Here is a 14,383-nt window from a genome sequence, read left to right as displayed (position 1 = left end):
TGATAATATCGTTAAAATTGCTCAATTAGCGGATGACACCGTAATTTTTTCACATGACGAAGGTAGTTTAAAATATTTCTTTAATGAGATTGAGTCTTTTTGTAGTGTTTCAGGGTTAACATTAAATAGAAAAAAGACAAATGGTATGTGGATTGGTGTAAACGAAAATAGTGTTTCAAAACCATTAGATATTACATGGACTAGTGAACCTGTTAAATTTTTAGGAATCCATATAGGTTACAATAAGCATTTATGTGAAAAGAGAAACTGGGACAAAAAAATTACCAACCTAGAAAACGTATTAAATTTATGGAAAAGAAGGAATCTTACCTTTTTTGGTAAAATAACTATTATTAAAATACTTGCATTGTCTAAGTTTATATATAACGCAAGTATAATTGATGTTCCCAAAGATATAGTTAAACAAATAGAAAAACTATTATATACGTTCCTATGGGGAACCAGAAGGGAAAAGATAAAGAGAATAACCTTAATTAAAAATATTAAGGAAGGTGGTTTAAACATGCCAGATATTAGCTCTGTGGTTGAATCACTTAAACTGAATTGGGTCAAGCGACTGTTAAGTCCAGATCCAGGTAAATGGAAATGCATACCAAAATATTTCCTTCACCCAATTGAATATACAATAAAAAGTACTAAACTTAATGTACATGATCATGCTAACTTGAGAGATATGCCTACATTCTACAAGAACATGATTAATGCTGTTGTAAAATTTAATAATATTGTGTATTCAGAACCAACAACTTTAATAGAAATAAAAAATCAACAACTATGGGAAAATAAGTTTATACTATCTAACAATAAATCATTGTACTTCAAATCATGGTTATATTCTGATTATAAAGTAATTGGTGACATATTTATAAATGATAGAGTATGTACCGCAGGTGAAATAATCTCAAATTTGTATAAAAAACATAATGGTTTAATCGAATATTTACAGCTTATGAATGCCATACCAAATGGGTGGAAAGAAATTATTAGAAAAGACAATACAAATAATCAAGATGTAGGTAATAATGACTCATTGTTGCATAAGAACATTAAAGGATCTATCTACTATAAATATTTTATAAACAAACGTTCCACTGAACCAGGTTCACAAAGAAAATGGGAATGTGAGCTAAATAACGTAGAAATAGATTGGAATAAAGTATGGTATTATAAGGTATACAAGATGAAACATATAGTTAAAGTTGCTCAATTCAACTTTAAACTCTTACATCGAATATTACCGTGTAAAAAAAGATTAAAATTATGGAATTTGGCAGAAAATAATTTATGTGACAATTGTATAAATCAGATAGAAAGTGAACAGCACATGCTGTTTGAATGCAATGCCATTCAATGGACATGGCACAAATTTAAAGGTGTGCTGGCTAATTGCTTTCCAGCTGAAGATAATATTACATGGTTTAAAATTGTTACAGGAACAAAAAACAATATTGTAAATGAATTGATTTCTATGTTTTTATTCTGTATATACAAGGTACACATAATATCCAATGGTGGAAGAAAAGATAAAGATGATAAAAAAAAGATCTGGATTCTTTTCACTGCTGAAGTTAAAAATCTAATAGAAAATGAACATATGTGTAACTTCATTAAGGCACAACGTAAATGGGGTGCAAAAAAGGAAACTCTGTTACAATTGATAGCATGAATATAGTCTGTATGAAGTGTTTTTTTTTTCATGTTTTCTAAAATGCAATATGTTTTGTTTATTTCCCAATTACAAATTGTATACAGAAGTAGAAGTAGTATTATAATAAGATGTCATCGGGTATGAAGCGTCTCACATACACACAGAGCCAAAATGGCATCTTGGACTTGCACGGTGTATGGACTCTAACCTTACGGTTTTCATTTAAATATTTCATTCCACTCTATCATCCTTATCTAGTTTTCAAACTTTTGCATTCCTCTTTTTTCATCTCATCCTTTTTGTCTTGGTGAAAAGGGAGGATATTTTATATTCCTCCTCTGAGTTTATAGCCTCTCTACCAGAACATGAACAAGATTTTATAAGTACGTTTTTAATGACAGTTCATAGACTTTTATTACCATCTTTTATCTTTATATTTTAATTAACATCTTTTTAAAATTGTAAATGAAAGCATGGTTATTATATTGAAATTAATCATCTTTTTATGTAAATATGCCTACTTTTTAACTACTTGTTAACTTGTAACAATCTTAGTAATATACAACAGAAATAGAAATATTCATACAAATAATTAATTGCTACAATGTACCTTTATTTTATATATAATATATATACATATAAATCTGAGAATTATAATAAAAGTGGGAAGACCCCACACAAGACAAAAAAAAAAAAAAAAAAAAAAAAAAAATTTACTAAACAAAAGCAACGTCCCTGGGTGGGCTTGAACCACCAACCTTTCGGTTAACAACCGAACGCGGTAACCGATTGCGCCACAGAGACACGTCTGTTTCTTGGAAACGTAAATATTGAAAGGAGTTATAAATAAAAAAAACTCCAATGATCTGTATAATGAGGGTGGCGACAACCAATGAAGCGAGAATGAGCGAAGTACCACTTTCTTCCAGATGTGATGGTATCGTAACCAAACGTGACAAAAACAATGAAGACGGATTCTATCTTAAAGTAGTCAAATATTCTAGCTAAGAATCACAAAATAACAAAAACTAAGTACTAAGTAAGTATAATGTAATTTTAATATAAACTAGACAGTAACGTGTGCAGCCGTATAAAGTGTGTACACTTATACACTTGACCGCATTCAACTACACTTACATACGTACGATTTGTGTTATGACAACCGGCAAAAAATTAAAAGCAATGATGGAGTTTCGAGAAGTTGTTCATTACAATGATCACCATCCCATGTAATTAAACACAGACATAATTTACAGCTGTAACTAGACGTTTACGTCACGTAGGAAATCGTAAACAATAACTTTGTAAATAAAGAAAATTCAGAGGAATGAAGAGATAAATGGTTTAAAATAAACGTTAACACAGATTGAAATCTGCACTGTTGAACATGATTACTGTCATTACCATTCTGTTTTCCCGATATATGCATGATTAATACATGAACATAGCCCTACTCCTTTTATATTACAAGATAGCTTACCTACATAAAACATTACCGCTCACTTAATATTGAACACTGTTGTACCGAATGTTATAAATAACTTTAACCTTTATTCTGTAAGCCTAATTGGTTTCAGTATATTTGTGTAACTAAGTCCCGAACTTCCAATTAGGCCTATAGAATTGAACCAAAACTTGAATCTTGACTGAATGTTAATCTTTTTCATTCTATTCTATTCAATAAATATTTATTTACAAATCTGAATACATAGGATAACAAGAAACAGTATGGTAGGCCTACAGTATTATAAATAAAAAGAATGTTTCAGAAAATGAAGGCAAAAACCATAAAAGATGTTGGGAAACATTTTGAGTTGGGTGAGCCTCGAAAGAAAAAAAAACACAAATAAAAAAGAAAATGCATTGAAGAAAATAGTAATCTAAAATATGAATAACAGAAAAAATAAAATCTGTTAGTACTGGAGATCAAGACATGACCGCCTAATATATATTTAATAAGTAGAAAAGGTGTTTTTTTTTAATTCAATCTTGAATATTATACCGGTAACTATAAAACATGATTGATCTAATGTGCAGACAAAATTACCTTCTTCATGTACTTCAATCCCAATGTGTATGTTTCAACCCCAAATCCGTATGGTAGGCTATAATCACGGAGTAGGCCTACTTATATATAAGTAATCATTACTGATCGATCGATCCATGTATCGATTAGAGGCTGTATGTTTCCAAATGTTTTTATTTTTCCACTTACTATTTGATATATGTAGAATTTTGTTGATACTGCCCACTGTCTTTTAAATATTTACGTTAGTTTATTTTTCTTTTCATTTGTATCAGTTCAGTTTATCTTCTGTTGATTTTGGTAAAGTATAGTACTTGAGTTAAGTGCTAATATGGAAGGCATGTGGGTGCTTTCTGTAGGTGCTAATTCTTAATCAACTTTAGTTAATTCACTTAAATTGCCAATTAACAAATGATAACAGTATAATTTGATTAATCTATGATATGATAACGATACGGTTTATAGACGCAATATTTCTATCAGGCACATAAAGTACCACGACGAAGATACAGCATTTTTACACGTACAATATGCTATGGCGTTCCATACAAATCCAACTGATCGATAAATGAATCAGTGAGTGAGGTACACCATTCCTGATCTATTCTATAATGTCAATATTGTCACAGCATATAGCAAAGGGCAATGACTGCGATCTTTGAAATACTATAAAAGTTTTACCGGTTTGTCTCACAGTCACAAAAATGAACAATCAAAACAAAGTACAACGTAGTTTATTAAATAATTTTCTCAGTTCGGTTTGTTTGTAGTTCTCAATGGAATCAAAACGTGTGATGTTGCCTTAAGCGTTATACACGTATTTCCCATCATGCAAACTATTATGTTATCGTCTGTTAGAAGAAAGAACTTTGTTAGTGAAATATTTGAACTGAAGCTGACTGTTAGGTTACTGGCAATGTTAGCTATTCGAGCCAGGTGTGTACAAATTAACTATATTGTTTACTTATATTAGTTAATTATTAATTACCAGTTCGTTCAAAGTGGACACTTATTCCGTTAAAGCTCCTAATACAAACAAATTTGACGAATTTAATTTTTTTTCTTCTAATATTAATTTGTGTAAAACGTTGACCCGAAACCCAACATATAACCCAACAATATTTTCTATTGTTTTGGTGATTGTGTGAAAAAAACATTGTAACTTTCTGAATTGTTAAAATTAAGTATAAGAAATATAACTACCTGTATACATCATTTGTTTTTAAGATTTTGTATTTCTGGGAAAAGTGATGTTCAAAACATCAAACTGATAAATGGTGGGAAATGAGATATGAATTAAGGAGAAAGAAGGAAAGAAAGTGAACAAATATATACTCATCATCATAATCATCATCCTCATGAATAATTGGAAATGGAATTACAATAAAGAAAAAGAAAATATATATATATATATATATATGAATAATTGGAGATGGGGTTTAAAAATATAAAAAAAGAAAACAACAAAATAAAGTATATAACGATTATTATTTTTGTTTTGTTATGAACTATTAGACCGACAATAAAAAGTAATGCTGACCTAAACACACGAGTTTATATCGTAGATACATACTATAGTAGCCTACGGAACTAGAATTAGAATTAAAAGCTTTATTATAAGATGGAAAAGCATTTTGTCGTATCATAATAAGAGGCAGAATGTACATTACTACTGTGTTTCATGTTTTAAGTGCCGTGCGCAATAATGTCCGACAATAAAATCATTATCAGACTTAACCAGAAAATACCCTCAACAAACAGACGTTCATAGTCTTTAGAATAATATTTTATTCAGATGGTTGTATTGTGTCACAGCCATACCAGCCGTGGCATGTAATGACCAAATTAAATTACGATTTTCAAATGATAAATACTTGTCATTCAACGTAAAAACTCTAATAGATGTAGACAACGTGTAATCATAATTCACTACCAGCTATATCCGTATCGAAGTATTAGTACTGTAAACATGTTCTTAAACACCAATAGAACGAAAGGTTATGGGAAAGTAAATAACACGTGACTTTATTGCATATTGTCGTCATAACAGGCTATCAGAAACGAATAAGAGCAGGGGTGAGAAACACAAGTTACAATTGAAACGATTCTCCCTGGTTGCAGACTCATTTTTAGACTCAGCTGTTCGCCTCTTCGTATGGAAATCTGCTTCATTTCTCCATTCCAAGTTATGTGTGGACTATTTAGAACAACAATGGTAAGATGAGTTACAGAATTAACAACAGTTTGACGAATGTTATGGAGTGTAATTCTAATATAACTTTGAACGTTTCGGAAGCAGACGATTACATTTCAACTAATTCATATGCTGACGTTGATGAGCTCTTCATCACAAAGATATTTCCCATCATTCTCGTATTTGGAGTTTTAAACAATGGAATATTTTTATTTGTTTTGTATAGAGTACACAGAATGCGAACAACATTGAACGCTCTTCTTGCGAGTTTGGCAATCTCTGATATACTGTTTCTAATTTTGGCTGTTGGTGAAAAAACGCTTCGTTTTAGTTCGTCAACATTTGCTAACGATGTTTTCCCATTTAGTGCAAAATCATATACAATTCTCCAGAGCTTTATCGAATTGACGTTCCAAGCCTCCTTGATCGCAATAACAACAGTGGCCTACGAGAGATACAATGTGGTTTGCCATCCAACATTACAAAGAGAAAGCCCTACACGTAAAGTAGGCCTAAATATACAAACTAGATGTATTAAACAGAGACACCTTGTTAAACTGCTATGTTTCATCTGGGGTACGGGATTATTTTTCTCAATTTTATTTTTACCTCCAAACATTCGTTATTGTCATATTTGCATAGAATGGCCTCCCGGAGGAAATTACACGGATTATCCAACAACTATTTTGGAACAGAATATTACAGCTGGATTTCAAGTTTATTATAACATTAGCCAAGGAATTCCTTTTATTGTTGCGTTCTTTTTAAATTCTTATTTCTACTTTAAGTTAATCAGGGTACTTAAGAAACACACACAGAGTGTGTGCAAAGAGCACACAGACATCGTCACGAGGCGTCGACAAAGAAAACAGCGTATAACACACATGCTTTTAATAAACAGCGCAGTGTATTTTGTGTGTCTAGCCCCTTACATGTTAACGTGTTTTCTAGGGGGAATCGTTGGTGTGTGGAACTCTGAAACAGCTAGTAAGATACTGCTTGAAAACAACACAATATTTACGAATCTATCTCGAACTTTTATGTACCTTAACTCTGCTGTTAATTCCTTGTTGTATACCACTTTTAGCGTTGTTTATAGAACAGCATATGTTGAAGCACTGTGTTTCAAAAAGGCTGTAAATCATGATAATAGAATTAGTGAGTTAAGATCTATTTAGAGAAAAACAAAAATTGAGATTCCCTTTTTCCCCAGAGCCAAAATAATGCGAATCACCTTAACCTTTTATTAAGGAGTCCTGATAATTCTGTAAGAAATCCATTAAAACATGGCAAACGGTATGGCGTATATTTAAGATGTTTTTTTTTGTTCAGAGGACCAATTTCTGTTGGCAAAAAAATACCATTATTACAAACAGTTCTTAAAACCACTGGTCTATAGCAGGCCATTATAACTGTGCATTCTCTCTATTTGTATAGTGTAATATTTATTGCTATCCATATATTGGACCATATACATTGGACCAAGCAATTATGTACAGCAGCAATAATGATGGTAAGGGAAAAAGCTAAGGTTCTTGTGGATTGTTTCCGCTTTTTCGGATTGTACATCTCATATTACGAAATGGGTCGACAGATAGAAGATTAAGCACAATATAAATATATGTATATGAAAAATAAACGTAAAAAAAAAATATTTATCATTTATATATTTGAATATGATTTATGAAGATGATATGATATTATCATCAGTATTAATAAACTACAGTATAACATTACGCTGTGAGTTTTGTGTTATCTATATTATTTTGAACTATATCGTGAAAGTCTCAGTATGGTCTACTGGTAGGATGTCTGCATATCAAGCAGAAAGTTTGTGTTTGAATCTCGGTTAGAGCGGCGACCTTTTTTTCATTTCACAGATCCGCTATGTCTGTAGGCCTAAATCAAAAATATAAAATTACAGTAGTTGGAACATGGATGAATTAGAGGGTGGACAAGGAAACATTTTAAAGATTGAGAGATAATAACACATCTTAAGCTCTGTCTACACTATCAAACTAGTTTGACAAACAAAGTATGATGTGTCCAAATATGGTAGTGATCAAACTTTAAGCTTAAATAATAGGATACTTCAAGAGATCTATCTGCCTGGGTTGTTGTTCTTTGGCCGAGGTGACATGCGGCATCAGTTGTACAATCAACGCAGGCCTATTGAAATGCTCGCGGAATTAATACCATTAAAGTATCTTGACTTCTTAGTATGGTCAAATAAATCAATTTGCTTATTAGTTCCAATATCAACAAGTTATCTATAAATAAAACGAAGATAAACATATGGAAAATTGTGTCATCAGGCTGTGGTTATATTATTGTTTTCTGTTTCATTTATTTGTATGTTGTGTAATGGGAAGATTAGATTTGTATTCTGCTAGAGTAATACTAATATAAGGAAAAACACACTCCGTGAATATTCGTAATAATAATTTTGTATTAGGGCTAGGCCTACACCATAATTGTGTTATATCAGACATATAGTTAATGATTTAATGATACATCACATTGGGCAAGGATAGACGAGCACAAAATGCAAACACAAATACAAGGTTCATATATTAGGCGCTATAGGCCTACATATTATTATAGGGCCTTTACTATTGACAAATGATTGATCAAAAGGTAATGGATGGAGATGGATGAATGGATGGGACGGGGCGGATGGATAAATGGATGAATAGGCCTAAGGCAACACGAGGAAAATAGACTAAATATCTAACATCAATCAATGAAAAATAATGAATTAATTATTTGATTGATCATAAGTAGGCAACAATGATGAAATGGTGGTTTATAAAAAAACAGACGTAAGAAGTTAGTTAGAGAGGGCGCACTATGAGATTTTCATTTTTACTGATTTCTTTCTCGGATTTCAGTTTTCGATCGAAAATGGAATCATTACAACAAAATAATGGTTAATTATTGTACAGGACAGTGAAGAAATAAATGCTGAAGTTCGTTATTTACAGATTTTTAGATATCATTCATTCAATTCATTATGGTAAGTAGATTAGATGAATAAGTCGGTTTAGAACCATAAATGCTAGGCCGACGGTCAATGCAAATGATAGGCAGGTTCGCATGCTTGAGGTGCAGAAAAGTTTGTTTTCGACCGGCATGGGACACCGGTATGGTACCAAACGTGAGATAACTGGAGCCTAGCAACAGGTGGAAAAGATCAATACTGAATGTAATTAACTGTATTCTGATACAGTACCTACTGTCAAAACAACATTATCAATCAATGCCTTTACAGAATATAAAATTTGGTTTGAGTTGTTAGTTCACATACGATTTTTTATTATGACATGATGGGAAGAAATGTTGTGAAGAAGGCCTAAATAAATAGCCTCTCTCTACTCTAGGTATACAGTAATATTATTAATAATAAATAGGCTTTAGGACACCTTCCTAGGCCTACAACTAGTACTACTAGCTACTACTACTCTAGACCGAGACATACTTCATATTTTATGCTATGACTATAATAGACTTTTATTAATATATTATTATAATTATGCAACCCTTTTGAATTTGTTGCGGAGCTCTTTAAAATTGTGGGATTTAGTTTTTTATTTCACCATTTTTAGTTTATAACAATTTTTTTATTGTGATATACTCATTTTGTCTTGCTTTTTAGTTACGGGCTGCCATGCATTTTTAAATCAAACCCTAGGCCTATATCAATTTATTTGCAAACACATGGATAAATTACTGTACCTTCCACTTTCTGGTATCATTGTACTCTCACTGAAAAACAATATTATTTCACTGCACTGTGATCTTAGTGTAGAGTTATCACATGACCTACTGTATTAGTAATTGATATCACTATGCCAATTACTAATCCTTCGATTTCCCAATTAGATCCTTCGTATAGATTACAGTATATTAGATTAGATGTCAAGGGATAACCCAAGGACTTTATCTGAATAGAGTATTTCTGGAGGACTTGTAGCTCAACATTGCAATCATGAATAGGGTGCAAATAATAGTGTGCCACGATAAAATATGTATTGACTTGACAGGCCAATATGCTATCATCTTCCATATGAGGGTCTACCCACCAATGAATACAGTGCATATATCTTTTAATGCCAGTTGATGGTACAGGTACTGTATATGATTATCCTATTAATTTTCGTTTACATTTTAGGCTCAAAGTCCTTGGATCGAGACTTCTTTTTTCAAGAAGGAATGCAAACTGTTTTCTCCAAGTGGTAGAGATTCTTACAGGTATTAATATAAATATTTAAAATTATAAATTTCATTAATAATCAAGTCAAATTGCTAAAGTCTTGAAACAATTCAGCAAGTTTATGATAGAAAATAACAGTACATTGAAGAACATGAAATAAAAGTTATATTATAATTATATAGCAATATTTAAAATCATCAACATCTAATCACCACCATATTAAATTAATAATTATTTAGTTTGATTGTTTACAGTTCATCAATCATCATCATCATTGTCAATATCATCAACATCATCATTATTATCAGTTACGCCTCTCATCTTGCAACATGACCCTTTCCACTATTTTATTCCATTTCATGGACAGGATGAATTTCTCTTTTGTTCACAATTACTTTGTTTTAAAGTCATAATATTAAAATAAATAAATAAATAATCATTTCCAAATATGGTTCTTTCCTCAGATGTGGTTGTGGACGATCACAAGCTCTACACAGAATGAGTAAACAACATAAAACCAAGGAACCGTGGTCACCTAAAGCCAACACCATCCAACTTCCAACAGATGCATATGGCCGAATTGAGTTTCAAGGAGGTGGCCATGGCAACAAAGCACAGGTTTGGCAATAAATCTTAGATTTTAACTTAAATGAAAATATGTGTTTTGGGATTGTGAACATGTGTAGAACTCCTCCTTAATGTAAATAAATGACATCCCTTATTCATAGGACACCCTTATTCAGGGGACACCCTTATTCAGGGGACACCCTTATTCAAAGAAACCATTAGTCACAGGACTTCCCTTGTTCAAGGGACACCCTTATTCAGGGAACATCCTTATTCACAGGACACCCTTATTCAAAGAAACCATTAGTCACAGGACTTCCCTTGTTCAAGGGACACCCTTATTCAGGGGACATCCTTATTCAGGGAACACCCTTATTCAGGGGACACCCTTATTCAGGGGACACCCTTATTCAGGGGACACCCTTATTCAGGGGACATCCTTATTCACATGATACCCTTATTCACAGGACACCCTTATTCAGGGGACATCCTTATTCACATGATACCCTTATTCACAGGACACCCTTATTCAAAGAAACCATTAGTCACAGGACTTCCCTTGTTCAAGGGACACCCTTATTCTGGGGAAACCCTTATTCAGTGGAAACCCATATTCACAGGACACCATTATTCACAGGACACCTTTATTCAGGGGACACCTCTATTCACAGGACATCCTTATTCATGGGATACCCTTATTCAGTAGACACCCCTATTCAGTGGACACCCTTATTCAGTGGACACCCTTATTCATGGGACACCCTTATTCAGGGGACACCCTTATTCAGTGGACACCCTTATTCATGGGACACCCTTATTCAGTGGACACCCTTATTCATGGGACACCCTTATTCAGGGGACACCCTTATTCAGTAGACACCCTTACTCGAGTTTAGAAGGTTATCCTTTGCTCCTACTCGTTTTTTGTTGTTGTCTTTGTTCTGATTTTGTTGTTTGTTAAGTCTGCGACTTTTGATGTATATATATATATATATTTCTGTACCAATGTTATTTTTATATGAGCAAAAAATAAAAACAAACAGGAACACCCTTATTCACAGGACACCCTTTTTCACATGACACTCTTTTAGCACAATGGCAAACTTTGGACACTTTATCCTTACTATAAAACAGTATAACCTTACTATTCTATTCTGTACTGTACTTTGCAACTTTTCATTTTAAATAAATAGAATAACAATGTACTGCACATAGAATGACTGTGATTGTGAGTTAAGGTGTAGTTGTTCAAATAGTTCAATTACTTCCTTATTTAACATTTGCAGGATATAAATTGCTTTTTTTTATTCCGGTTTATGCCTTTATGGAATCAATTAATTCATTCTATATTGACAGATAGCAAAGTTTTGCGCCATTGCATTCTTATGCTAAGGAATGGCAAATGTAAAGACAAAAAGGCCTATCTTACAACAGCCAACTGTAAAATGTGTATAGCCTACCCTTGACTGGGTTCATGTTCTATTGAAAATGACGTTTCTAGTTAAAATTGCTGTTTTTACATTGAATTGGTTCAATATTGATGGGTAGCTAATGAATGTTTTTCCACCCAGCATATCTTATTAAAAGCCTGGTACTACTCTCTGTTTAATTTAAGGAGCTGTACCTACAGTATCAACCTACAGTACTGTAAAAATGTATACCCTCAACTTTACATTTTGTACAGTCCTGTCAATCTTTATGTCCAATTCTTTTGTCTTTATACTTCCTTCTATCTACCAGTAGCATCATGCATTTTTAAAAGCATAGAGATATAATACCTCTATGCTAAAAGGAACTGAATCTCTTATTATTATTTAGTATTTCAGGGCATCATTGATTTATCACAGATTGTGATACAAAAGTAACTGTAAAATACTCATCAACAAAAAATAGAAATAATAATTTCCTTTAGTTTGTACAGTATTATAATAACATTTTTAATTCATAATTAGTAAATCCTTAACATTTGTTTCAATGATGACACAAACGTGCTATACTGTACAGTGTTCTCCAAATAGAGAAACTCACTTCCTGCAGACAATTAAGATGCAACATTAGCTAATCTCTGCCTGTTGGGTAATTTATACAAAAACAATAAACTATTAATCTTATCAATCAAATGACAAAGTGTATACCCTGAGCTCTATTTCCACTCTTGCTTAATTTTTTTAATAGGCCCAGCCTTACATTTTTTAAATAAATTAATCATGTTCTGTAGGATTTCCTACCTGTGTAAGTTACTTTTATTTGAATCGATTCAAGAAAATATAAATTTTCAATTGTCATGAATAATTTCAAATATGAAAATATATTAAGGAGGTAATTCAAAACAAATGAAACCCATTAATAATTTAAGTATTTTATTTTAATTCAGTATTCTGGTTGATTATCATGGTTTTGTTTTTATAAAAAAGGCATTTTATATAAGAATATTTTCACATCTCCTTGTTTATTATAAATAGGCCCATTTTAAATGCATTAAGTTTATTAAAGAATACTTGATATAATAACTGTAAAACTATAAATATAAAAAAATAATAAAACTGTAAAATTACTGTAGTTTCCCATGATTAGAATTTTACAACATGTAATAATAATAATAATAATAATAATAATATATAATAATTTTCACATTTTTGCCGTTTTTAGTATCTAAAGCATTTTTGCAATGTAAATGATTTCATGGTATTATTTTCCTTTAGTAGATTTATTTAGGAATTTATTTTTGCCAAAAATTGCATACATCATCATACTTAAAAGGCTTTCCAGAAAATAAATGATATTGCAATTTTACCCTTAAACCACATACATTTGACATAATAGTTTAGTTTGTATAATGTGTATATCCAACAGGTTTAAGTTGTCATATTAGTTAATTCTCTATGGTTTTAAAGCTTCAAGACATTGATAACTATTATCGTAGCAGGTACGCATCATCCAGAAATTGTGCATGGGAGTTGGAGGAAAGGTTTGGAGGAACATGCAAAAGATAGCCTTTTAAAGCAATCATAACATTTTAATGCAGATTTTCATTTCATTATTTATTTGGTCTATTTAAGTATATACATAACAAAAAAAACTGAAATTGGTGAGACCAGAGTCAACCTAAGTGAACTTAATCACTGTAGCTGAGCCGGTTGACCCAACCCCAAAATCAGTTTACACATAAAAGACACAAAATACAGTTAAAGTGAATTAAAATGAATGTGAACTTTTCTAATGAAGGCTGATGGGCTTTCTATTATTATTATTTTAGATTCAGATATTATATTATTATTTTTATTATATCAGAAGTGTTGTATCAACCAGTGTTGAAAATTTAGATGTATAACTATATGAGAATAAAAATGATAAATATTGGTAAATATGTATTGTACTATTTATACTCAATAAACTGAAACTGGTTAATAATCTGTAAAATGTAAAAGGTGTACAAACAAAATCACTTGGCTCCAAATAAGACACATTGAGAATTCAAAGTTTCGCACTATTTCAACGTTTTCACGATTGTGAGGTGTGGAAATGTAAAATCTTAACACCTGCTTGTATTTTTCCCCCGGAGATTTAGTTTGTGAGATGCGAGTGTGAAATGTGTTACCATGCCAACACGTAGAGCTATAAAAGCAATACAGAAATGCTGACTACATTCCGGAGGGAATTCATATGTTATTATTATTATTCATTTGTTAAATAATAACAATTTTTAATCAACAA

At 31.7% G+C, this 14,383-nt stretch overlaps 2 protein-coding genes and 1 non-coding gene across 3 annotated transcripts in view; 2 read left to right on the top strand and 1 right to left on the bottom strand.

The window, feature by feature from the left end:
- Positions 1 to 2,399: 2,399 nt before the first annotated feature.
- On the bottom strand, positions 2,400 to 2,473 carry Trnan-guu (transfer RNA asparagine (anticodon GUU)). Its single transcript has one exon. It is a non-coding gene; the product is annotated as a tRNA-Asn (tRNA).
- Positions 2,474 to 5,707: 3,234 nt separating this feature from the next.
- LOC140051691 (neuromedin-U receptor 2-like) lies at positions 5,708 to 7,575 on the top strand. The gene has a single exon (XM_072096984.1). It carries the CDS (start codon positions 5,916 to 5,918, stop codon positions 7,065 to 7,067), a length of 1,152 nt encoding a protein of 383 aa, XP_071953085.1. The 5' UTR covers positions 5,708 to 5,915; the 3' UTR covers positions 7,068 to 7,575.
- A 1,161-nt stretch (positions 7,576 to 8,736) lies between these two features.
- Positions 8,737 to 14,383, top strand: part of LOC140050947 (transient receptor potential cation channel subfamily M member 3-like) — a 29,804-nt gene continuing 24,157 nt past the window's right edge. Inside the window, exons 1-3 of the mRNA XM_072095960.1 lie at positions 8,737 to 8,905; positions 10,061 to 10,140; positions 10,567 to 10,720. Of these exons, the coding sequence (XP_071952061.1) occupies positions 8,903 to 8,905; positions 10,061 to 10,140; positions 10,567 to 10,720 (237 nt within the window). The 5' untranslated portion in view covers positions 8,737 to 8,902. The remainder of the gene's footprint in view (positions 8,906 to 10,060; positions 10,141 to 10,566; positions 10,721 to 14,383) is intronic.

Source organism: Antedon mediterranea, chromosome 6, assembly GCF_964355755.1.
Source record: "Antedon mediterranea chromosome 6, ecAntMedi1.1, whole genome shotgun sequence".
NCBI lineage: Eukaryota > Metazoa > Echinodermata > Crinoidea > Comatulida > Antedonidae > Antedon > Antedon mediterranea.
This window is presented reverse-complemented; position numbering and strand designations above follow the sequence as displayed.

Coding starts and splice junctions, on each gene's coding strand:
- LOC140051691 (XM_072096984.1), top strand. CDS start 5,916: ATGAGTTACAGAATTAACAACAGTTTGACGAATGTTATGGAGTGTAAT.